General features: G+C 39.6%; 1 protein-coding gene across 2 annotated transcripts in view; it reads right to left on the bottom strand.

Annotated features, from left to right (window-relative positions):
- slc39a10 (solute carrier family 39 member 10) overlaps positions 1-27,104 on the bottom strand; it is a 168,374-nt gene that overhangs the window by 57,960 nt on the left and 83,310 nt on the right. For both annotated transcript variants that reach the window (XM_028807627.2, XM_028807624.2), the window contains exons 5-6: positions 4,988-5,157; positions 2,987-3,166 (exon numbers count right to left, since the gene is read on the bottom strand). In XM_028807627.2, coding sequence (XP_028663460.2) covers positions 2,987-3,166; positions 4,988-5,157 — 350 coding nt within the window. The remainder of the gene's footprint in view (positions 1-2,986; positions 3,167-4,987; positions 5,158-27,104) is intronic.

Genomic DNA, 27,104 nt, shown 5'->3' on the forward strand with positions numbered 1-27,104 from the left:
TTCACAAACACCAGAAGCAAAGAAGTCATGGCTCCAAAACGAAACACCTCAAGTAACGGACAGAGTCACGGCTCCAAAAACAAAGAGCTCAACGATTACAAATACAAAACCGAGCCCGTAGGGATGAAAACAATGAACGAAGGCGCCTACAACTCGCTTCTGAAACACTACATGCAAGAGAGGCACGGATCCAAAAAGAAACTGCAGAAGGGCTACAAAGTCGTTTAAAAGGTTTAAGACGATCAGTAATCCAACAAAGAAAAAGCCAAAGACAGCAACAATGGACAGATGCTGAACAATTCCGTCAGTTAGCTTAGAACGCATTCTATAATGAGTCCACTGTTCATGAAAATTCATTAGGATTAATGAGTGTCATTTGCAGTCATTGTCACTCACGTAACTTCCTTGAAGAAAAAAGTGGCAGTACAACTGATGAGTTTACACGTTGTTGTCAAAAAGGTCAAGTTAAGCTGCCTCCATTGGATGAATATCCTGAATATGTACAGAAGCTTTTGACTAACTATGTACCCGAAACTAACAGCTTTATGGAATGCAGTAGATCCTACAGAGGCAACAGGCAAGTCGTTCACACTACCGCCGCTGCCAAATGCGAGACTGCATGGATAAAAACAATACACAACGGTGCCTACAACGCGCTTCTGAAACACGCCTCATGACTAGCAGAATCGTACATCAATGTCGCCGCCATACTGTGAGTGGCACTGTGGACACAACCACCCTCCATGATATTTCATCCCTACAAATATCGGAGGGAACAGAAAGTGATTGCCATTCTTGGATTTGCGATTCTTTCGAGAATCGTGGGGCTGCTGGTGTTCAAATGAACTAGTGTTATTACCAAGTGGAATTCTTGCCTCCAAACTGATTTAGGTTTTATACCTTTATGGCCCTTGATTGATTTACACAGATAAAAAAATGTAAATGGAAGAACAAAACAAATGAAAAGTTAAAATAAAAATAAATAGGTGGCATGGTGGCTCAATGGTTAGTACCATTATTCCCATTGCTACGATTTTCCTTTAATATCTCAGACGTACATCTTGGTGTAGTTAACTAGCAACACTAAATTGACCAAGTATAGGTGAATACAGTAAGTGAGTAGTTGCAAGTTTGTATTTCTATGGACCGATGTCCGTTACAGAGTTAGTTCCTGGTTTATAAATCATGATACTAGGATAAGTTCTAGAACTTGCAATCCTGAACTGCATTAAGCACTTTTAAAGCTAGATGGGTGGAGGGACAAAACAGTTGTACAAAGGAGTCTGGCTCAAAAAACTAGAGAGAAACCAGTTTGGTATTTGTTTGATGATCTAAATTAAATAAGACTGGTCCTAGAAATTGTTTTGTCTATATAATCAAGTAATTTTCAAATGGGTGAAAAAAAGAAAAAAATTAATATTAATATTAATATAATATGCTCATTTAAACGAATGTCCAAAATTAACTGGTGTGTTTACTACTATCTTAAATGTTTTAATGAGAAACAGCTTCTAAAATTATTTCAGACTTTCCAATTAATGAAAAGACAAAGAACCTGTCTGCTCAGCTAAAATAAATTATACCTTCAGGTTGGGAGAATTCTACTGCTTTTAAATTTGCTATAATAATTTACATTTATTGTTATTTCATCAATAATAAAGTGGATCATTTTACAGTGCAATTTGGCAGACTGTATGATTTAAGTATCATTGCCGACAAGGGCTAACATGACAATATTTCACACTATCATTTGTTTGCCAATTTTTTAAATTGTTTATTCTCATTTGATTGTTAGCCACTTACCAAATAAACTAATGTGTGTTACTTAAAAAATGACATTGTTACATTAAAGGACACGTAGTGGGACTTAGAATGTTTTTTGCTACTATATATTGTTGAAAGGTATACTTAGAACTCTTTTTAGTAAAGTTAGTAGGTACCCTTAACAGGTTTCCATAAATACCTGATTGCTCATCTCTAGACTTTCCTGACTGACAGCACAAGAATTTGCAAGCACCAGAGATAAACTGGCCATATCTGCTATATTTGTCAAATTTTGTTCTATCAAGAACATGGAATAAAAATTCCAAGTAAAAACTACAGATGTTGCAATTCATAAACTATCCATTCAAAAATATTTCATACAAGAACAAAAAATTTAATTATTACATATTTTTATCATTATCTACAATATTTTTATATCCTTTGAAGTTGCCGTAGATTTTCTCTGAATGTTTCAGTGAGTATATGGTGGGACATCTTGCTCTTAGTAAGCTGCCAGTAATTAAGCTACTGTCATTTATACTTGGGCTGGTGGACTGGATTCAAATTATAAAGAAGTAAAAGAATACTTACAGGTGAATTCACATTTTTCTTAAGAAACTAGATTGATGTTGATTCAAGTGGTCTGAATATTTTCAAATATAGCATTGCACTGTTTCACTTTATAATAATCTAATGATAGCACTGAAATGCAAATAACTTTTGAAATTTTAAAAGATACAACACTTTTCATGGGGGTGTACTTTTTCAAAGCACTGCACATACACTGTTGTCTTGTATTTGTAAATGTTTACAGTTCTCTGAACCCGATCCATTGAAAATCTAGGTCACATAAAGATAAAATGTACTGTCAGAAGTTAAATAATATGACCACAGTATCTTTTTTTTTATTAACCTTTCTTGCAAAGTAAAACAGTAGTCTACTAGTGTTAGAGGATTCTATATGCACACACCTACTGACAGAAATGGCAAGCTTTCCAAACACTCATGGCATTTAGCACTTCAAGACATCACTAGCAGACCCAATGTGCCATTTGTTAAAATGCTGGAAGTGTGCCGAATTACTTTCATTTGTAACTGCAGTAGACACTACAGTAAATGTCCAATGAAGGAAATGAACAGATTTAAAGCAATACCAATAGCAATACCATCAGCCTATGACTTTAAACCCTGAGAAAGAGATTAGAAAATACAGTTTAGTTACCCCTTTCTCTCTGTAGTGCTTAAACATCCCTATGCAATGTTCGATGATGAAGAGAAGATAGATTCCTCCTAAAGCAGTGAGGCCTTTCCACACAGCATCATATTCATTTAGAAAATCAGACTTCTTTTCTGTATTCAGCTGTTCTCTGCCATCATGACTGTGGTCATGCCCACCTTTAGACTAAAGAAAATAAAACAGTTGAATGAACTATCTGGAATATATTTTGTATAAAAAAAAATAAAAAAAAAACCTATAAGGTACAATTATTTCATTCCACTTTGTTACAAAAGCAAATATTTCAAACTGTTTAGTGAATCATTTTGTAACTGTAAAGTAAAACATAGTGGGTATGCAGCTGACATGAAAATGTATGCAATAAAGACGTTACTTGTTAGTAAAGTGTTGGCAAATTTTACAAACAACTAATAGATCTGCAAAATGCTTAAATTTAATTATAAAATGGAAAAAATACAGTTCTGATATGTGAGGAAAAGCATACATTTTAGTACAATTGGTAAATTTGATAATTTTTTTTTTCCTGCCAAAATTCACAAACCACTTTTCTCCCATTTTCATAAAACTATATATTTTTAAAGCTGGCAGAAAGAAAAAATATATAAATGCAATGCGTAGCCAACAAATACTCACTGGACAAAAAATTAGTCACCCCAGCTAGAGCATAACACATCTGTGAAGCAGAACAACAACTGCAGTTCTGTCTGGTAGGAACAACACCAGTCTGCAGATATAGGCAACATCAATTTTTATCCACTCTCCCAGAACCAAACCCTACAGTTTGGCCAAATTGGTAGGATGGCTCTGCTATAACATTTCACTCATTGCTCCAAACACTAACACAGATTTTCTATGGGATTTAAACCTGGGGATTTTGCCAGCCAGTTAAGATGCAAGAATGTTTCATAATGTTCTAGTCCTGTGCACATGACAATTGTCATCTTGGAAGAATGGAGTAGCCATTCTGTATTCACTCTGAAGAAAAAAGGAACACATGGTTGTCCAGAAGCCTAATGTAGCCCTCCTGGTTCAAGTGTGTCATCACCTAAAGTACACACTTCCTTGTAACTGAAACATGCCCAGCATATCAGAGAGCAGTCCTCCGCTTGAACAGCACCTTGCATGCAGTTGTCATGGAGGGCTTCATGCAGCTTACAATGTACCTGTCGCTTTGCATCTTTGAAGCATAAGGAGAAATGAGGTTCATCAAACAGTACGTTTTCTGTTATTAGTTCAGTGCTTGTGGCTCCTTGCCTACTTGTAACTATGCAGCTTTGTGAATAGCTATTAGAAAGGGCCTCTTATCCAGTACTCCGCTCCAGATATCTGTGTCATGCAGTTCCCTACTAAGTGTTCATTCTGAAATGGAGTGTTGTGGGACTGCATTGACTGTCTGCAGCAATTCAGGCTTGGTTGCAAAGTGGTTTGATGTTACAATGCGATACACACCGCAACAGTCCAAATGTGTGAGCACTGTATTTCAACTGCAGTTCTGGCAACGATTAGCAGTTGACTGTGAGGTATGCCTTTGCTGCAAAACCTAATGAACAGTACACTTTGACACAAAGTTGGCAAATTCCTGTACACTATACCATTTGGGATGCTAGAGCACAATAATACCTTTTTGCCAATCATTTATGCCTATCATTTGACCAAGTTTACATGGAGAGAACCAAGCACCCATGGCATACTCCTCATCACTCTACAAACCATGTAACATAAAACAAAGCTATCTGTTGGATAATATTTATACAGGGCTGCACTCTGATGCTGTTTGAAGTATGTATCACTACTTACATGGGCGGTGACAAATGTTTTTGTCCGGTGAGCTTATTTGGTAAACAGATTTTCTAAGTCTTATTAGTTGACCGCTTATACACTGACAATAATCTACAGTGATAACTCATAACAGTGATTACCTAACTCCATGGATTTTTGTAAATTCAAACTAAAAAACAAGTGCAAACAAACATTATTAGTACTCACGTGGGGTAACAGATGAAGCAATGCATCTCCGCTAAGTGTTCCCACTGCTAGTGCAACCAGGAATGTGAGAAGAAATTTGAAGCATGACTGGTTAATGATAGGCACCAGGATCACTCCAAGCAGAGACAGTAGACTGATGACAGTAATGGACAGAAGTCCCCAGACCCAAGCTGAGCATAAAAGCAAAAACGACAACACATCTTGTTGAAAAGGAGAAATATTATCTATTAAATAAAAAAGGTGTATTTGGAGTATCAAGTAAAATACAACATGTAATTCCTCCTCAAAAACATGCCGATAGACACAATAGTCACATTATTAAAACTTTTATTCCACATTAATGCAGTATTAATGGGGAAGTGTAATATTCAACCCAACCTACTATTAATTATTCTACTATACTGTATGTTCTGAGGTTCAGTAAGTAAAAAAAAGGTAAGTTAATGCAAATATAACCATAAAGCTTCTTAAGCATGTAATACATGTGCCACATGAAATTTTCTTGTGTGATAAAAGCAGCACTTGGTTCACACAAAATGCGTTGCAAATTGTGAATGTTTCACTGCTTTTACTTAATAAAGTGACAGCATTAAAATTGTACTTTATAGCAAAGTGAAAATTAGCTAAAACTGGACTGCTTTGGATTATGTACAATTTTTCAGTATTGTATCTTAGTAAATAATTAAGTCACAGAAAGAAAGCCTCTGTTTTAAAAGAGATTTTCTGTTTAACAAGACTGAATCTCACAATTTTCTTCCTTAGTCAGGAATCGCTAATAGCATGTGCATTATCTTAGAAATACGGGTTTTGCAGTCTTTGATGTTCATCCAGTTACTAGTTATGAACATTTTTTTCAGATTTTATTTTCTTAATACTTTCTAAACCTTAAGGAAAAGATGCCAAATACTAAATAACACATCATTTGAAAGAATGGTTTATTACATAGCAGTTGCACTCTAACCTACTGTATTTAAAAGGTATTTGGAACCAAATAAAAGCCTAAGAACTTGATTGTTTAAAATATTCACACATTCTTGTGTAAATATTTTATATTAGTATACATTTTCCTGTTTCTAGCAGACATAAAGCATGATTAAGTGCTGAAAAAAGAAAACCGATAAAGAGGATGATTAAAAATGTGACTAGTACAAAAGCGGTAATCTGGCTGGTCGAAGAGAGCTACATGATTACATAGTAACAAACGTACAGGATATTCAAATTATTTTTTGATGTAATATTCAAATACTACCAATTAAATTACTCAACAATACCTTAACTGTAAAATGAAAAATATGTGTTTTTTTTTTCTTTAAATACTAAACATCAAGAAGCCCTATGTTGGATGCATTTGAACTTTCAATGAAGTCCCCAAGAAAACATTTACAAAATATTCTGTTTTAATCCATGAGGATATAAAATACTAGATTTCAACCTAGCCCTTAGCTTGGAATGTTTTCCTGGTTAACCAAGGAATATAAAACACCCATCTACAAAAGCATCAATATTTTCAACCCAGCACCTATAAAGATAATGGATCACAAACTTTGGGACTTTTGTACTTTTGTAATTTCTACAAAGTGATGAAGAATAATTACCTGTGCTTTAAACTACAGTACATATATGGCGTGTTATTATTGCTCATACACATTTTACATAAAGACAAAAGCACAAAAACATACATATACAGTATATAGCTTTTTTTAATAGAAGTACTTTATGTCGGGGGGGGAAAAAAGTAAATAGTTTATCAGAATAATACAAGGACAACACAGCTTGGTGACTTCAATCATTTTCATATCTCACAAGTACCAGAACTTTACAAATAGCTATTAAATACATTCACATGACGGTTCTTTTGAGTAGTAGCTACCAGTTAGAAAAAGTTGGACTTATTTTTAAATCAAGTAGATTTCAATAAATCAAAATGCAACCTCAATTTCTCAGCAAGTTTGTTTTTTTTCCATATTAAGAAAGTGGCTAAATTAGTAATGGCATTTTGCCCGTTCCTTGTATTTTTAGTGATGTGATACTTGCCCAATGCATTTCACTTTGATATTTAATGAAAAGAATTTAAATATATACTATATAGATGAACTAAGTGGTAAGCCAACAGTGATCTTATATTTCTCTGCAATTTACAACTGAAAAGACATGTGACCAAAATGTGAGAATGACATTTATCCCGTGAAATAACCAGCAGCACATAAATAAACACAGCAGAATTGCTCTACAGTAATGAAATCACAGGTGAATTCTGTCTTCCGCACTTAAAGCATAATCCATCCATCCATCCATTTTCCAACCCGCTGAATCCGAACACAGGGTCACGGGGGTCTGCTGGAGCCAATCCCAGCCAACACAGGGCACAAGGCAGGAAACAATCCTGGGCAGGGTGCCAACCCACCACAGGACACACACAAACACACCCACACACCAAGCACACACTAGGGCCAAGTTAGAATCGCCAATCCACCTAACCTGCATGTCTTTGGACTGTGGGAGGAAACCGGAGCGCCCGGAGGAAACCCACGCAGACACGGGGAGAACATGCAAACTCCATGCAGGGAGGACCCGGGAAGCGAACCCAGGTCCCCAGATCACCCAACTGCGAGGCAGCAGCGCTACCCACTGCGCCACCGTGCCGCCCTTAAAGCATAATGCAAAGTACAATACATGAAACAGGAAGCATATAAGAATAATTGTTATGGAAACATGGATAAGGTGTGCATGAAGTACAGTATGCTGGTTTAGTTTTCTATTAAATAGAATAAAAAGTTGCCTATATAATGCATTCTTGTTTATGTTGTTTGGACATGCAGAATTTTCTACTATTACTACAAATAGTTGTTCAGTGGACTAAATGCAAATGACACCAAAACATTCTTGTAGGGTAAATTTTTAATTTCACATTTTAAAAAAAATAAAATATACGGATTGTAACTTTCAACAGCTTAATCAGAATTATTGCCAAATGTGTAACTGGGGGGTAGTGGTTTTGCAGATGAAAGATTATGAATTACAGTAAAATGTTACAAGTTTAAAAAAAAAAAAAAAAAAAAAATCAGATACCATGTGCCACTGCCAAAAACATTCAGTTCCTCTAGGGTCATTTACTGAATGTTATAGCAAAGCTAAAGTATATCATATCATCAAAGTAATATGGAAAGTAAAAGTTAAAAACTAGATATTTATGTGTTTTTCCATCAGAGATGACTGCCATGACTGAAAAGCAGCTTGAGCCCAACGCTCTTTAACACCTTTGCCAATGGACTTGCCACTGTACATGAAGTGCCTGCAGCATCAGGCTTTGCTCAGTATTTTCATAAAGTCATTTGTACTCTGTAAGGATGACACAGTTCTTCCATCTCCTATAAATGCTGCAAGGATGCAAAGGCATCTGGTCCTGCTGCAACATTACTGTCTAAAATAAGACTTGAAAAGGCCAACAACTTTTTTTTTTGTTCAGAAGGATGTCAGGTAAATAGTGACACTCTTACCACGGGTAATGAAGCTCTGGGAAGTGGGTCTAGTTTAATGACTGAATAATTTACTGTTTTATCAGTGAAGTACGGGGCTCCCTGTTTACATTTAGCTATGCAAAAATAGATCAAGATACACATGGATCCTGAAGGAACCTCAGAATATTTTTTTTTACACATCAAGTTACCCTGTACAATGAAATTCTTTCTTTGCTGTCCACACCAAATGACAAAACCAACATATAAAGATAAACATAAATAATAAGTAGCAGATAGATAATACCCCTGTAAGTAATAGAGGTAGCATAAAGTATAAAAATAGAATAGAAATATAAAGAGTTATGTGCAGGTAGGTGTATGTGATGGACAAGTCAAATACAGTTGTGTGAAGTAGACAGAATGAGATGAACCATGGTTATAAACTCCAGTCAGTTATTTAGGAGTCTAATGGCCTTGGGAAAGAAAGAGTTCTTTAGCCTGAAAGTCCTGCATTTCATACTTCTATACCTTCTGCCTGAGGGTAGAAGTGTGAACAGTTCGTGTTGGGAGTGGGTGGGGTCCCTGAGGATCGAGGCAGTTCTCCTGCGGACTCTGCAGTTGTAGATGCTCTGCAGAGAGGGCAGTGGGGTCCTGGTGATCTTCTCAGCAGTCTTTACCATTCTTTGCAGGTGTTTGCGGTCCATAGCAGTAGTGTTGCCGTACCACACAGTGATGCAGCTGGTCAAGATGCTCTCAACAATGCAGCTGTAAAAGTTGCCGAGGATCTTAGTTGACATAATAAACTTCCTTAGCCTCCTCAGAAAGTACAGCCGCTGTTGAGCCCTCTTGACCAGCTGTGTGGTGTTAAGTGTCCAAGTGAGGTCCTCACTGATGTAGACGCCCAGGTAGTTAATGCTGCTCACCCTCTCAACTTCAAGCCCTCAGATGAACAGTGGCCGATGAGGTCTCCTCTCCTTTCTCATGTCCACTATAGTCTCCTTCGTCTTTTCTGTGTTGAGGATGAGGTTGTTGCCCTCACACCATGACTGACGCCAGACTGTCCACCTCCCTCCTGTAGGCCGCCTCATCCCCGCCAGTGATGCGTCCAATCACTGCGGTGTCATCTGCGAACTTTAGGATGATGTTATCTTTGTGGGAGGCGACACAGTCGTGGGTGAACAGGGTGTACAGGATGGGGCTGGGGACGCATCACTGTGGGGTGCCTGTGTTTGTGATAATGGTGGCTGAAATCCTATTACCAATCCTAACAGACTGGGGCCTGCCAGCCAGAAAGTCTAGGAACCAGTCACAGAGGGTGGGGTGCAGGCCAAGTGCAGACAGTTTACGGGTGAGTTTATAATAATAATTCTTTACATTTATATAGTGCTTTTCTCACTACTCAAAGCGCTGTCCACACAGGGAGGAAGGACACTGGAAGCAAACCCACAATCTCCTTACTGCAAAGCTGCAGCACTACCACTGCGCCACCTGTGAGGTTTATGGGGGATAACCGTGTTAAAGGCAGAGCTGTAATCAACAAAGAGCATCCTGATGTAGGAGTCTTTGTTCTTCAGATGGGCCAAACTAAGTACGGCCGCGATGGCATCTGAGGTGGACCTGTTGGGCCGGTAGGCATACTGCATGGGGTCCAGAGTGTCCGGTATGCTGTTCTGAATGTGGGCCAGCACCTCTCTCAAAACACTTCATGATGATTGGAGTGAGTGCTACCGGCCTGTAATCATTCAGGCAGGTGGGTAGGCTTTTTTTTAGCAAGGGGGACAATGATTGTAGTCTTAAAACAGGACGGAACGATGCGCTGACTGAGGGAAAGGTTGAAGATGGAGCAGAGAACATCAGCCAGCACATTGGCACATGCTTTGAGAGCCCGCCCAGGGATGTTGTCTGGTCCTGCTGCCTTACGGGGGTTGGTCTTCCTTAGTCCTTTGTGTACCTAACCTGAAGAGACCGTTTGAGGAGGGGAAGGGGGTTGTGTGGTCCAGGTGTGTGCGTGTGTGCCTCCACTCTGTGCTGTTGCTGTATGTCTCAAAGCGGGTGTAGAAAGTGTTGAGATCATCCGGCAGACTGTCAGTGGAGCGGATTGCGCTGGTGGTGGTCCTGTAGTCTGTGATGTGCTGTAGGCCCTTCCACATACATCCAGAGTCAGCAGTAGAATTGAAGCCCTCCAGCTTCTCCCTGTAATGCCTCTTGGCTGCTGTGATGGCTTTTCTTAGTTCGTACAGCTTTGTACTCCGTCTCAGTGCCTGATCTAAATACAAGAGAGCAGGCACGCAGCATGTGGCATACCGGACTGTTTATCCAGGGCTTCTGGTTGGGGAACTTCCTCACTGGTATTGTGGGCACGATGTTGTCAATACAGGTGCTAATGTACCCAGTCACATACTCAGCATACTCCTGTATGCTGATAGAAGAGTCCTCTAGAATGGCTGCAACCCTAAACACATCCCAGTCTGACTGAGCAAAACAGTCCTGCAGGGTGCTCTCAGTCTCTGGGGTCCAAAGTTTAACTTGCTTAATGATAGGGTTTGTTTGTTTCAGCCTTTGTCTGTAGGCTGGATACAAGAAGAGATTGACATGGTTGTCCGAAGTTGGGGTGGGGAGCAGCTCTATATACACCGCGTATGTTGCTGTAAACATGATTCAGTGTGTTCTTCTCACGGGTGGGAATGTTCACGTGTTGGTGGTATTTAAGAAGTACAGTCCGTAAATTGCACAGATTAAAGTCACCAGCTGTAATAAAAACAGCATCGGGATGAGCCGTCTCTAAGGCGCTGATGATATCATGGAGTTTGGCGAGGGCTGCCGTGGAGTTAGTTCGCGGTGGGACGTAAACAGCGGCCAAAAACACAACAGTGAATTCCCTCCTTAGATAATAGGGTCTGCATTTCAGCAATAAAAACTCCCCATCTTGTGAGCAGTGCTTATAAACAGTCTGTACATCACCACACCACAAGTTGTTAAACACCCCCATAAAAAAAAACCCACCCCGACCTTACTGGAGGCTGCGGTGCGATCTCCTTGATGCACGGAGTGAGTCTGTAGTTGCACGGCACATTCTGGAACTTTTTCCAAAAGCCAGGTCTCGGTAAAAATTAGAGAGCAGCACTCTCTTATTTCCTGCTGCACCGTAATCCTGGCTCTTAGCTCATCCAGTTTGTTTTCCAGAGACCACACGTTGGCTAGCAAGAGGCTGGGTAGCGGTAGTTGGCTAGCGCGGGCTTTCAGCCCTCCACTCTTGCCTCGCTTGCGTCGCCGTCTCCGGGGCACCCTCCTTGGGTCAGTTTGGTCACTCGAGCTCGGTGCTACGGGGTCTTCCTGGGTGTGGTTGTGGTGTTGGCTGCAGAAGTAAACAATGAACTGTAGCTCAGATGGTATAAAACCAGTAAATTCCAGGGGACTGTGTGAGTTAGCAATGTCCAGCAATGCCCGTCTGCTGTATGATAGTAGTGCAAGGCATTTGTGCACTGTAGAGAAGGCAAAAAACAAAAACAACAACAAAAAAAAAAAGGCATGGAGTGAAGTGAGCAAACACATCTGCCATGGGGGGACGCCATGTTCATTAGCACATGTGATTTGATTGTGCAGTGATCATTCTGTCTTGCATGTTTTTACATCTTATTTAGTTTAATAAACTTGGAATATATAGCAATCATGGGCCCAAAACATATTTGTGGATTTTCACATTCGTGGTGGTCTTGCGTCCCAAACCCCTGCAAACTGCAAGGATTTACGACAATTATTTTATTATTTTACTAGCAAAATACCCGCGCTTCGCAGCGGAGAAGTAGTGTGTTAAAGAGGTTATGAAAAAGTAAAGGAAACATTTTAAAAATAACGTAACATGATTGTCAATGTAATTGTGTTGTCATTGTTAGAAGTGTTGCTGTCATATATATATACATATACACATACACATATATTATAACACACTACATTTTATATTATATATATATATATATATATATATATATATATATATATATATATATATTATATATATATATATATATATATATATATATACACATATACACATACAGATAGATATATATATATATATACACATACAGATATATATTATATAGCAAAATACCCGCGCTTCGCAGCGGAGAAGTAGTGTGTTAAACAGGTTATGAAAAAGTAAAGGAAACATTTTAAAAATAACGTAACATGATTGGCAATGTAATTGTGTTGTCATTGTTATGAGTGTTGCTGTCATATATATATACATATACACACACATATACACACATATACAGATATATTATATATACATATACACATATATTTTTTATATATATATATATATATATATATATATATACACATACATACATACATACATATACACACATAGATGCACTTACAATAACATAGAAATCAATATAAACATTAACATCATTATCATATGAGGATATGAAGTAATATATAAGAAGCACATTTCATATAAATATAAATTATTAAACAGTAAAATCTTCTTCTATAATTTGCTACCGTGGCTTTTCGTTGGTCTGTCCAGGATTTTAAATCACCTGTAGCTTGCAAACCGTTTCACCTATTGACTTGAAATCTGGTACACATATAATACGTCACGTCTGCTATCCGCTTTATGGGTGATGATTGTATCACTCTTTTTATGTTTATTTTATTTTAGAATCAACTCCTATCTGCGCACACCAGGGCGGCCGTGGGCAGATGCGTATGGTGTATTCACTCCATGTTATCGTGCATTGCGCTGTCAGTGGTATTTTGATAAAAGAATTTGAACAATATATAAGAAGCGTATAAATTATTAAACAGTAAAACATTAACATTTAAGAAGTAAAGTTACATTGAGTACTACTGCAGTGCCTTTGGGCATACCTCATTTTTTCTTTGCCCATTACATGCTTAAATGTATACATTTTTTGGTGTACCTACCCGAGAACACGCGACATATAACCGACCGTGGGAGAAGCATGGATTTTAAACACGCGTTGAGTTCATCTGCTGGTCTCCCTCGTGGAATAACTGGTAATGTTTGACTACAATGTACAGCGAGTAAAACGACATTACCTCCTTTTTTTTTTTTTACGATCTCTGAGATCTTGCTTTTTTCGGTTCAAGGCTTCATAAGCTCTTTTATGTTCCATGGTGTACTTAATAAGTACTAATTATCCCAAACCATCATCTTTGAATGTTGCAAGACTTTCGCCTTGTATGTAGATCGGGGTAATTACATTCATTGCATTCCTAGTCTGAATCACAATCTGATTGTATGGGTGGTTACCTGGCACTGTAGGGTTGCCACCCGTCCTTTAAAATACGGAATCATGCCGCGTTTGACAATGAAATTGCGCGTCCCGTTTTGAATCAATACTGGACGGGATTTATCCCGTATTTTTTTTATCATTTTTTTTTTAAAGCAGCGTCTCATGCAAATCATCCCACACGCATTTTATGAAGATGCCTCCTTTCCTACTTTGGATTGGGTAATACTTGATGTCATCGTTAGTTTGATTGGTGTTTTTAACTGTCCAGTGAGGAGGGCGTGTCTTTTAAGTACAGTCTGCAAAGTGTTGGCACTGAGATGTGGCGTCAGCGCCATAGTTGAAGCCCCTAACGTTGCGGTCAGCAAGTCGGCTAACATCCGCCATGTTCCGTCTTTCAGTTGCGAGAAGCAGATCATAGAATGGTTGAAACTGTTGCCCCTAACGTTGCGCCACGGCGGGTGGTTCGTTTATACCTCGTGTCTTCTCATTAAACTTTTATCTCGCGAATATGTTATTGCAATCCGCAGCGGGAGCGTTTCTATAAACTTAATTGAAACTTACGTTTTACACCGTGCTTTGTTTCCCTTATGAACATGCTTGTATGCTTAACTCGCTCCGTTCTCAATTGTTTAATTAATTTTTTGCTCTTCGCTGTTTGCGGCTGTTCCTCCATTTCCCCCCTACTTCGTTCTTTTATCTCGCGAATGTGTTATTGCAATCCTTAACGGGAGCGTTTCAATAAACTGATTGAAAATAGTTTTGCATTTACCTTTTTAGTAAAAGGCGAGCTTTTAAGCCTGAGAAATCACCCCGTAAATGCACACGTTTAATTGCACATGTGTTAATATGTATGCTTACACAGTATTAAAAGACAGTGAAAAATTAACGTCATTTACCTTCGTTCCCGCGTGTGACTCGTGCTGTAAATGTCTTCCTTGTTTTTAGTTCACGTGATTACGTAGGAGGCGTGATGACGCGATACGTGACTCCGCCTCCTCCATTACAGTGTATGGACAAAAAATATGTTCCAGTTATGACCATTACGCTTTGAATTTCGAAATGAAACCTGCCTAACTTTTGTAAGTAAGCTGTAAGGAATGAGCCTGCCAAATTTCAGCCTTCCACCTACACGGGAAGTTGGAGAATTAGTGATGAGTGAGTCAGTCAGTCAGTCAGTCAGTGAGGGCTTTGCCTTTTATTATTATAGATTCCAGATGTGAAATACAAGACAAAAAGTATCTACATACATTTACATTTGGGCTTCTTTCACGGGGTGGAGGCAAAGTACATTCGCTTGAAAAGCGGTCCCCCATGGAAAGTTTGTGTGGCATTTTAGTGACATTCGATCAAAGAGTGGGGTCCCTACCTGAAACCGTTAGTGGATACATTGCCAGTTCTAAGTTGAAACTGGAGGATCACTGTTCAGAAAACTAGCATATGGAGAATGTGTAGTAGACAGCTACAGAAAATGGTAATTGAACCCATGACACTTGAACTGCAAAATTACACATTGCAACACTTCAGTTATACTATGAGCAAGGAGTTGAGTTTTGTAGCAAACACATCATTCTCAATACAGTCAAAACTGTGATCAGAATCTAACTTCAGGTCTTCTACATTCCGTATCACTAGCATTCTGTTATTTTTTGTTAGGACTTCCACAACCGTATATTTTCTTATTTTTGTAGAAGACATTTTCCAAGTGGAAACTTTCTCTTACTGCAGATTAACCAAGTAACCCCATTCATTCCAACAGAAGCTTGTGCGTAAACATGAGTTTGCACACAAAATATATTTCCTGCTTTTTATGCACAGCTATGGGATGTAATACGAATCATCACCGGAATGCTATGAACCTCAGATATCCAATGTTAATGAGTCTTTCGCTGTATGTGGCTCGCTGAAAGTGACATCTTTGATGAAAGTGTGATCATCAGTTGTAATGCGCCACTCACCCTAGCACATGTGTAAATTGGCTCAACGAGAATCAGAATTTGGATGTTTCTATGAATGGACCCTGATGGAACCAGAGAATATGTGGTGGTTTGAGAATGCAACATTAATAATCAGATTATTAATCATAGCTGAATTGTTTTAATTCATCTCTCCTTTACTGGAACACTTGGCTCTGGGTTAACTGGCTCATTAAGTATAAAAATCAGAGGGGGGAAAAAAACAGAGTTATATCAATCAACCAGTGGTTGAGATCAACGAGTACTTTGTCGCCTTCTGTTTTTCTAGAGTTGATGAAGGACCCAAAGGTTTCTTAACTCTATCTTGTACACCTTAAGGTAATTCTTTACAATTACATATCTTTTATGAAGATCTATATTGTGTTTGAAAAACTGGTGAAAATGGCCCTGAAGAAGAAAGGTTAATGCAGGATTTCTGTTAAGCTGAAAAAAGCTTAGATGCAGCTGAGTTGCCTTAAAATGTAATGCATTGATTCCAGTTCAGACAGCAATGTTAAGCATTAATGTTATCTTTCTCCTTCAGCCATGCATCAATGTGTAGGGCTGACAAGCAACTTCAATTAAGCATCCCTTTTCCAACAATTTTTTGTGAGGTTTAGGTCAATCGAGTGTTTTGTTAACAAAGAGTAAATAAAGAAAAATTTAATGGTAAGATAAAAAAATCTTTTCTAATTTCTCTTTAGTAGAGGAATTTAAAAATCAATACAATTACCAAAACAAGCTTCTAGCCTTTGAAGATCACAAACTATTGATAAAATTACACACGCTTAATGTTGCTTCATGATTAATCATCTGACTTCCATTGAAAACTACTAGTAGTTTCTTTGAAAACTGCAGTAAATAAATCAAACAAATTAAAAACAGGTTTTGGTACATTATCTGTTGAATAAGTAATTATTACTCAATATTGCCTGCTTGCAAAAACAGATAAAGGTGTTAAAATATTGTACTTACAACATAACAGAGTATCTATTTTGTTTCTTCTAATGGTGAGAATGCAACAATGGTAAATACTATAACGTTAAATTTATTTTGTTAATTCAAAGCTTTTATTCAGGACAAAAAATGATTATTAGCCATACTACAAATATACCAAAATAACAACACCAACACTAAAAATATTCTTTTTAATAAGAGAAAATACAGAACTACCATCATATGAAACTGTTTGGGAACCCCCCTCAGCCTGCATAATAATTTACTCTACTTTCAACAAAGATAACAGTGGTATGTCTTTCATTTCCTAGGAACATCTGAGTACTGGGGTGTTTTCTGAACAAAGATTTTTAGTAAAGCAGTATTTAGTTGTATGAAATTAAATCAAACTAGCCAACCCGCGGCGTAGCATACGCCGCATAATTACGTATTGATGGGTGAACACTTCCTGAAAGACACAGTTGTCCAAATGGGGTGGGCTTGAGGATACGACTGTAATTGAATGAAAAGATGGAACTCTGGAGAGAGCAACATACAATTGTCCATGACTGAAAAGTGGGTTTGGCACATACAGGCATATCGTTTTGAAAGCGTGTCCCTGTGCCTTATTAATTGTCATTGCAAAGGCCAATCTAACAGGAAATTGTCTGCGTGTAAACGTAAAAGGCAAATTTGAGTCTGATGGGGTCAGGATTTCTCTCCCTCTCGCGCCTGTGTGTGTGTGTGTGTGTGTGTGTGTCTCTCTCTCTCCCTCTCTCTCTCATGCGCCTGTGTGTGTGTGTGTGTGTCTCTCTCGCGAACGCGCCTGTGTGCTGTAAGTGAATGAAAAGATGGAACTCTGGAGAGAGCAACATACAATTTGTCTGTGACTAAAAACTGGTTTTGGTAGATACAGGCATATCTTTTTTTGAAAGTTTGGCCCTGTGCCTTATTAATTGTCACTGCAAAGGCCAAATTTGAATCTGATGGGGTCAGGGAAATCCGGGGAATATGGACAGTTTGTGAGGTAGGAGCTGTGATTGTTTTACACTCCAGTACATTGCGGTGAATGCCGAAAACAGTCAGTCTAGTGCCTTTACAGAGACTTCTTGCTGGCATGAGGTTTCTGAGAAGCATGACGACTGAACCAATTTTAAGTTTGACTTTATGCAGAGGCATGCCAGTGGGAGTAATGGCTGCCCGGCGGGTCATGGGAATAACGCCGCCGGATCGCCAGTCGGCATCATTTATGGTCGGAACTACGACGGTATGTGATCTTCTTCGAACCTCTGACTTTCATTCTTGATTAATGAAAACATTCTTGGCAAATGCTTTCGCTCTCTCGCGAATTGTTGGCTCTGTAGTGCGTGTGCCATGGTTGGCTGCTTAGTGAATTGTTGGTGGGCGGGGCTCGGTCTTGCGTGCGTCTTGCTTGCCATGGACGTAGTGAATTATATATATAGATGTGAAAAACTGGCTGTGCAAAAATTTGGGTCCCCTTGTAATTTTGCTGATTTGAATGCATGTAACTGCTCAATACGGATTACCTGCAACACCAAATTGTTTGGATTAGCTCGGTAAGCCTTGAACTTCATAGACAGCTGTGTCCAATCATGAGAAAAGGTATTTAAGGTGGTCAATTGCAAGTTGTGCTTCCCTTAGACCCTCTTCTGAAAAGTGACAGCATGGGATCCTCAAAGCAACTCTCAAAAGATCTGAAAACAAAGATTGTTCAGTATCATGGTTTAGGGGAAGGCTACAAAAAGCTATCTCAGAGGTTTAAAATGTCAGGAATGTAATCAGGAAATGGAAGGCCACAGGCACAGCTGCTGTTAAACCCAGGTCTGGCAGGCCAAGAAAAATACAGGAGCGGCATATGCACAGGATTGTGAGAATGATTACAGACAACCCACAGATCACCTCCAAAGACCTGCAAGAACATCTTGCTGTAGATGTATGACAGGGTGATGAGAAAGAAGCCCTTTCTGCACTTACGCCACAAACAGAGTCGATTGTTGTATGCAAATGCTCATTTAGACAAGTCAGATTCATTTTGGAACAAAGTGCTTTGGACTGATGAGACAAAAATTGAGTTATTTGGTCATAGCAAAAAGTGCTTTGCATGGCGGAAGAAGAACACCGCATTCCATGAAAAACATCTGCTACCTACTGTCAAATTTGGTGGAGGTTCCATCATCCTGTGGTGCTGTGTGGTTAGTTTCGAGGGTCGGATGAATTCAACCCAATGTCAACAAATTCTTCAGGATAATGTTCAAGCATCAGTCACAAAGTTGAAGTTACACAGGGGTTGGATATTCCAACAAGTAAATGACCCAAAACACAGTTTGAAATCTATAAAAGCATTCATGAAGAGGGAGAAGTACAATGTTCTGGAATGGCCGTCACAGTCCCCTGACTTGAATATCATCGAAAATCTATGGGATGATTTGAAGTAGGCTGTCCATGTTCGGCAGCCATCAAATTTTACTGAACTGGAGAGATTTTGCATGGAAGAATGGTCAAAAATACCTCCATCCAGAATCCAGACACTCATCAAAGGCTATAGGAGGTGTCTAGAGGTTGTTATATTTGCAAAAGGAGGCTCATCTAAGCATTGATGTAATATCTCTGTCGGGGTGCCCAAATTTATGCACCTGTATAATCTTGTTATGATGCATTTTGCATATTTTCTGTTAATCCAATAAACTTAATGTCACTGCTGAAATACTACTGTTTCCATAAGGCATGTCATATATTAAAAAAGGAAGTTGCTACTTTGAAAGCTCAGCCAATGATAAACAAAAATCTAAAGAATTAAGAGGGGTTCCCAAACTTTTTCATATGACTGTACATAGCAAACAGTTACCTGAAGACCTAACACAACATATTTTGTGCTGGCTTTTCTGCACATCCACCCATTTCAATATTACGTCTCAACTTCTGTTTTAATTTCCATAAAACTGACTGAATGTCTTCCCTGAAAACCAAAGTGCTTACTGGCAGGAGTGACCTTTTTATAAGCCTCTCCTATAGTGCATACCTAACTAATCCGCTTTGCTACATCAGCTTTTAATAACAACCCTAAATGTATGGAGGGAATGCACCAGACACCAATTTTCAGATGCTGTCTGGTTATTTTCTACAAAAACCACACTGAACCCTAGGAAATTAACAAATTAAATATATTTCCAATGGTGTGCTCTAGGTATCTAATCAAAAGGTTATGATGATAATAGTGCAAGATAATGATGCGGTGTATGCTTTTATGGAACCACCAGTTGGAACTTGGAGCCACTGAACTTAGATGCCATGGTCCTGTATAAAGTTCTTTGAGGTGAATGTGGCTGGGCTTTGAGTTATAAGAGCTCTCCAAAACCTCTAAGCATGTGTGGCTGATGACTTGTGCTTGCACTATTTCCTGCAAACTATGAGGCAGTAAAAATCATTACCTCTGTGCTACAGTGACACACACCACCCACATTAGCACTGATACTTATGAGAATGCACCAAAGACCACGTTGCTACATGCCTGTTGGTAGAACACCTTAAAACGTGAAAGGTTGGATGCGCAACACCCACCTGGTAAGCCGAGAGGACACGTTAGGCTGATTAAAAATCTAGGTAAAAGCATTATGATCCATGTTCTCTACCTCAACCCCTTTGAGTAAATGGCACCACTTCACTACAGGCCAAACTACTGTCAAATGTTTCTTTACTAAAGCAGAATATTTGATCTCTACTCCTTGAGTATGCATCTAGGAGTCTGCAATCACCTTTTCCATGTCATCTTTATTTTGAGTGAGCACTGCTCCCAACCCTACATTGCTAGCTAGCTAGCTAGCTAGCTAGCTAGATAGATAGCTAGCTAGATAGATAGCTAGCTAGATAGATAGATAGATAGATAGATAGATAGATAGATAGATAGATAGATAGATAGATAGATAGATAGATAGATAGATAGATAGATAGATAGATAGATAGATAGATAGATAGATAGATAGATAGATAGATAGATAGATAGATAGATAGATAGATAGATAGATAGATACATACTTTATTAATCCCAATGGGAAATTCACATTGCTGGCATCAATGTGGATGTGAAAAGTTAGTTGTAGATCAGGCTGAGCCAGAATGGGTGGATATTGAAATACCATCCTAAGCTGGTCAGCATTCAGTAATCAAGTTCCACAAAACATCTTTTATCTTTGGTGGTTAAGTGGGGAGTGATGTTGGCCATCAGAAACTTATGGTCCCATCCCAGAAGCCTAAGAAACCTTTGAGGTCAGAAGGTGAGGGGTGGTCTTGAATGTTGGAGACCTTTTCAGGGTCAACTTCAGCCCCTTCTCTGACACCACATGCCCTGCAAGGTGGATCTGGATTTGAACAAGGTGAGTTTGCCATAGATGCTGGAAGGCAAGGTCCATATTAAAGATGTATAGGTGAAGATCTGATGAGAACACAATAATATCTACATAGACAAAACATTTTTCTGATTAACCTTTTCAAAACCTTCCTCATTTAAGTATTGGAAACTTGCCCCTGCATTCTTCAGGCCAAAAGGCATGACCCAGAAATGAAACTGGTGACCAGAGTCTTAAGTATAATGCCTTTATCCATTTGCACCTGCCACTACAAACTGCAAAGGTCTAAAGTACTTAAAATGAATGACCTGTGCAGTGACCACAAATTCCCTGCACCTACAGCATGGGGTATGCATCTAGAAGGGTCTTGGCATTAAGTCCTCTTTGCCACCAAATTACAGTCAGGGTTTATTGAAACATCTGGGAGAGTCACAGATTTCTTCGATCGATATAGCTGAACAAGTCTCCTGCAGTAGAGGATGAACAATAGTATAGGAGAAACCTGGAAATGGGAACCTATGTAGCAAGGCTACAAGTTATTCACTGGCTGTTAAGTATTGATTTGGATGTTTTGTCAATCAAGGACCAAAGATTAGAAAATTGCCTGCTAAGTGACAGCCCAAAACCAAAAAGTCCAAAGACAACCGCTACTTTAAGCAGTTACAAAAAGATCCTGGACAAATTATACATCAGTGTTTTGAACACCTGCCAAAACACCACTACTATAGCACAGGAAATGGTTCATTCTAAACATGTCATATACCTTGAACGTTTTACTGAGACAGTGGGACACATCCAGATTTGTGGCAGGTTATACAGATGCCAACGTGGAGCTACCCGGGTTTAGCACAGTTAGAGCGGACAGAGATGCAAGTACCTGTGGTAAGCACAAAGGAGGAGGACTCGTTCTCTATGTTAATACACGGTGGTGTCACTCTGGACATGTTAACGTCAAAATCTCCACTTGCTGCAGGGATATCGAACTGTTGGCCGTAAGTTTACGTCCCTACTATTTGCCCAGAGAGTTTGGACATGTCATTGTTGTTATTGTATACATTCCTCCTCGGGCAGACGTGGAGTCAGCGAGTGACATCATCCATTCCGCTGTTGCTAAGTTACAAACGCAACACCCTGAGGCGCTTGTGCTAATCGCTGGAGACTTTAACCATGTGACGCTGGACAAAACATTGCCTGCATTCTCCCAGTATGTGGACTGTAACACCCGGGGAAATAAGACTATTGATTTACTGTATGCAAACGTTAAAGACGCATACAGCGCCACCCCGCTGCCTGCGCTTGGGAAAGGAGATCATAACCTGGTTCAGCTTCAGCCTCACTATAAACCAAAAGTTAGAGTCCTACCTGTAACCACACGATCATTCAGGAAGTGGACCCCGGAGGCTGAGAATACTCTGAGAGAACTTTTTGGAACTACAGACTGGGATATCCTGCAGGGATCTCATAATGAGAACATTGAGGAAGTTGTTGACTGCACTACTGACTACATCAACTTCTGTATGGACATTGTAGTTCCAGTAAGAACAGTACGCTGCTATGCTAACAACAAGCCATGGATTACAAGTGACATCAAGGGCCTTTTAAATCAGAAGAAAAGGGCTTTTAAAGACAGTGATCAGCATGAGCTCAAGCGCGTGCAGAAGGAACTCCGAGTCCAACTCAGGGCGGCGAAGGAGCAGTACAGGAGAAAGCTGGAGCAGAAGTTGCAGAATAACAGCATGAAGGAAGTGTGGGATGGGATGAAGATCATCACTGGCTGCAGCTCGAAGCGGGGTACCACCATTGAGAGAGACGTGAAGAGAGCAAACCAAATGAACAACTTCTTTAACAGGTTTGACCACCCTAACCCACTCTCACCTCGGAGTACTGCACCCTCCACACATCCTTCTGCTGATACCAGCATAGGAAAAACATCCCCACCCATAATAACAACAGCGCAAGTGAGCAGAGAGCTGAGGAGACTTTGTGCCAGCAAAGCAGCGGGTCCAGATGGAGTATCGCCACGGCTGCTGAAGGTCTGTGCATCGGAGCTGGGGGGTCCTCTACAGCACATCTTCAACCTGAGCCTGGAACAGGGGAGAGTCCCGAGGCTTTGGAAAACATCTTGTATCACCCCAGTCCCAAAGGTATCACGTCCTAGTGAGCTGAATGACTTTCGGCCTGTTGCTCTGACATCACATGTGATGAAGACCATGGAGAGGCTGCTGCTTCACCACCTTAGGCCACAGGTTCAACACGCCCTTGACCCTCTGCAGTTTGCATATCAGGAGAAGGTGGGAGCGGAAGATGCCATCATCTATATGCTACACCGATCCCTCTCTCACTTGGACAGAGGCAGTGGTGCTGTAAGAATTATGTTTCTAGACTTCTCTAGCACCTTCAACACAATCCAACCTCTGCTCCTTAGGGACAAGCTGACAGAGATGGGATTAGATTCATACCTAGTGGCATGGATCGTGGACTATCTTAAAGACAGACCTCAGTATGTGCGTCTTGGGAACTGCACGTCTGACATTGTGGTCAGCAACACAGGAGCGCCACAAGGGACTGTACTTTCTCCGGTCCTGTTCAGCCTATATACATCGGATTTCCAATACAACTCGGAGTCCTGCCATGTGCAAAAGTTCGCTGATGACACTGCTATCCTGGGCTGTATCAGGAATGGGCTGGAGGAGGAGTATAGGGACCTAATCAATGACTTTGTTAAATGGTCCGACTCAAACCACCTACACCTGAACACCAGCAAAACCAAGGAGCTGGTGGTGGATTTTAGGAGGCCCAGACCCCTCATAGACCCAGTGATCATCAAAGGTGACTGTGTGCAGATGGTGCAGACCTATAAATATCTGGGAGTGCAGCTGGATGATAAATTAGACTGGACTGCCAATACTGATGCGCTGTGCAAGAAAGGACAAAGCCGGTTATACTTTCTTAGAAGGCTGGCTTCCTTCAACATCTGCAATAAGATGCTGCAGATGTTCTATCAAACAGTTGTGGCGAGCGCCCTCTTCTACGCAGTGGTGTGCTGGGGAGGCAGCATTAAGAGGAAAGATGCCTCACGCCTGGACAAACTGGTGAGGAAGGCAGGCTCTATTGTTGGCATGGAGCTGGACAGTTTAACATCTGTGGCAGAGCAAAGGGCGCTCAGCAGGCTCCTATCAATTATGGAGAATCCACTGCATCCACTAAATAATGTCATCTCCAGACAGAAGAGCAGCTTCAGCGACAGACTGCTGTCACTGTCCTGCTCCACAGACAGATTGAGGAGATCGTTCCTCCCCCAAACTATGCGACTCTTTAATTCCACCAGGGGGGGTAAACGTTAATATTTAACATTATACATAGTTATTGTCTGTTTTTTTCACCTGTATTATTATCATTCTTTAATTTAATATTATTTATTGTATCAGTATGCTGCTGCTGAAGAATGTGAATTTCCCATTGGGATTAATAAAGTATCTATCTATCTATCTATCTATCTACAGTACACCCCCACGTTTCTAGAGCACCAGCAAATTGTGAAAAACAAAAAAATTTTGGATGTGGTTAAAAATTTGCCTATGTTTATAGTTTAAACCCTAGATATGCCCCCAAAACACTTTAATTTCAAACTCTGCTTAATACATTACCTAAAAATAAAGAATGTAAAGGTAAACCTGTATACTGTACTGCTATGTCTCCCACAGTGCTAGAATGTAAAATACCGATCTTACCGCTATTTGTACTATAATTCATGCAAGTGCGTTTTCATTGCTAGAAGCCTTAGAAGGTGCAGGGCCTTTCGGCGGCATTTTGGGGCTTTAACTCTTAAACTGCCACATACTTGGGGGTTAATGTATCCCTGGACGCTAAATACTTTTTTGCTGCACTTTAATTAAACGTCACAATTCACAAAGAAAAAGTAAAATTTTAATGGAACACTTTTTTCATGCAAAGAGCATCACAATTACTGCAACACTGATCATGTTATACACTGCTAATGAACTGTAAAAACTACAGTCGACCCTCGATATATGACCGGCCTGACATGCAAACAACTTGATTTACGACCAAAATTTTTGTTTTGAATTACGACCAATGTCTTGAGTTACAACCCGAATGTGGTCACGTGCATCCACTTGTGCGATTGTAAATAAACAGCCGAGAGCATTCATAAGCATCAGTCGGAGCCCAGATACGTGTGTTTGTGGACGGAATTTCAGTCAGTGCAGTGATTTATTTAATTTATTTCGATAATTGCTATCAAAATGGCCCCAAAAAAAGCTAGAAAAGAAGCTAAGGAAGGAAAAGAAGATAATGAAGGTAAAGAAAGCAATCAACATTGAAACAAAGAAGGAAATTGTGCGGAAATATGAGAGTGGCGTTCGTGTGACCAATCTTGCTAATATGACAATAAAGGAATTGTCTACAGGAACTTCAGCAACTTCTGGCTGAGCAACAGAGAATGAGAGCTGAGGAGCTTTCTGAAGAGTAGGGGGAGGATCAACAATCAGTGCAGCAAATTTCCTCTTCTGAAATAAAGGACATCCTGAAAAAATGGACAGAGCTACAAACATTTGTATAGAAGACCCACCCAGACAGAGAAAAAGCCAATTGTTGCATTAACTTGCTTAATGACAATGTCACGTCACACTACAGAACTGTGTTGAAGACAGAACGAAACAACCTTAGACCAGTTTTAATTTCCGAAAAGGTTGAGACCTAGTGAGCCAGAAGCAGGTCCTAGTGGGCTACAGCCTCTCCCAAGGAGAGAAAGGACACCCAAGAGCCAGAGTCCTGATGTTCTTATGGAAGGGGGATCTCCTTCCAAACAATAACCACCTTCCATTTCATTCTCCTCCTCCTCCCTTCCTGCAAGCCAAAGATGTCAACTTACATGGTGAGTACAGTATGAAATTGTTGCTTCTGGTAGGATAGGCACTTTTTATAACTTTTTGGTTAGTACATTAGAAAAATTATTGGTGCTTTTGGTAAATTATGCACATTATACAACCATTTTTTATTATGAAAAGGTTAGGTGTTGCTGTGGGAGGTTTGGAACGCATTATGGGTATTTCCATTATTTATGGGAAAAATAGTCTTGACTTACAACCAACTTGAGTTACAACCAGCCCTCGCAAACGAATTGAGTTCGTAAGTCAAGCGTCCACTGAATTTAAAAAACTACTGGAACATTATGTACAAGGTGCAACTGATGCAAAGGATGAAATTCAGTAAATCACCAAGCCAACTGCGCGTGAACTGGCTGCACTCAAGCACACAGAGGTAAACACTGACGCTGGCAGGCTAGTCTAGTGCATCGGCTGAATCCCAGAGACAGTAAGGCTGCAGTGCTGCAGGGTGTCACGCTAGGGTCACAGAATTGCACAGAAACACAGGAGATTTTAGAGACAGGAACTTTATTCAAACACTGCAAACAAACATGTCTCTATCAGAAGTAAAACGAGCTCAGTATGCAGTTAGTTCTCGATTAAAGAATAGACAAACATCATATGGGAGCGGGACCCATATAAATAAATGTATAAATAAACTTTATACATACTTTAAACCTCAAAACATTAAGCTTCCATCAGGAATTCCAGCAAACTGGTTGATTTTGAGCGACACCTTAAGCATTGATGAACACATAACTTTTACACTGCTAAACTCCAGCAAAGCAATTACCACAGACAATGTTTCACCCTGAATCTTTATAACCTATTCAGATCTATTAACTCATGTATTCACTGAAATCTTAACCTCTTATCAGTTGAAGAAAACAGAATAGAACCATGGTTTCATTGCTGATAAAACGAAGGTAATAAAATGCCTAGTGGCATTTTTAACAGACTACGAAAATGTATGGAAATAGTAGTAATGGTTCAGGTCAATTGTAATTCATGACTCCTTAAACCTAACTGTAGTTTGCTTTTGAAGTTATCAGATCCAATTTTTAGAAGAACACATGAAAGATTCACCTCCTATCAAGAAATAATAATGGATGCTTGTCCTTTCTACATACAAGTATTTATATCTGAATAAGAAAGATTTAAGAAAATTTGAGGGCTTCACAGTTTTTCAACAATTTATAATATAATACAACTTGTTTGCCTTTTTGTGACTTCTAATATTCTAATATT

This window comes from Erpetoichthys calabaricus, chromosome 8, assembly GCF_900747795.2.
Source record: "Erpetoichthys calabaricus chromosome 8, fErpCal1.3, whole genome shotgun sequence".
NCBI classification, from domain to species: Eukaryota; Metazoa; Chordata; class Cladistia; order Polypteriformes; family Polypteridae; genus Erpetoichthys; species Erpetoichthys calabaricus.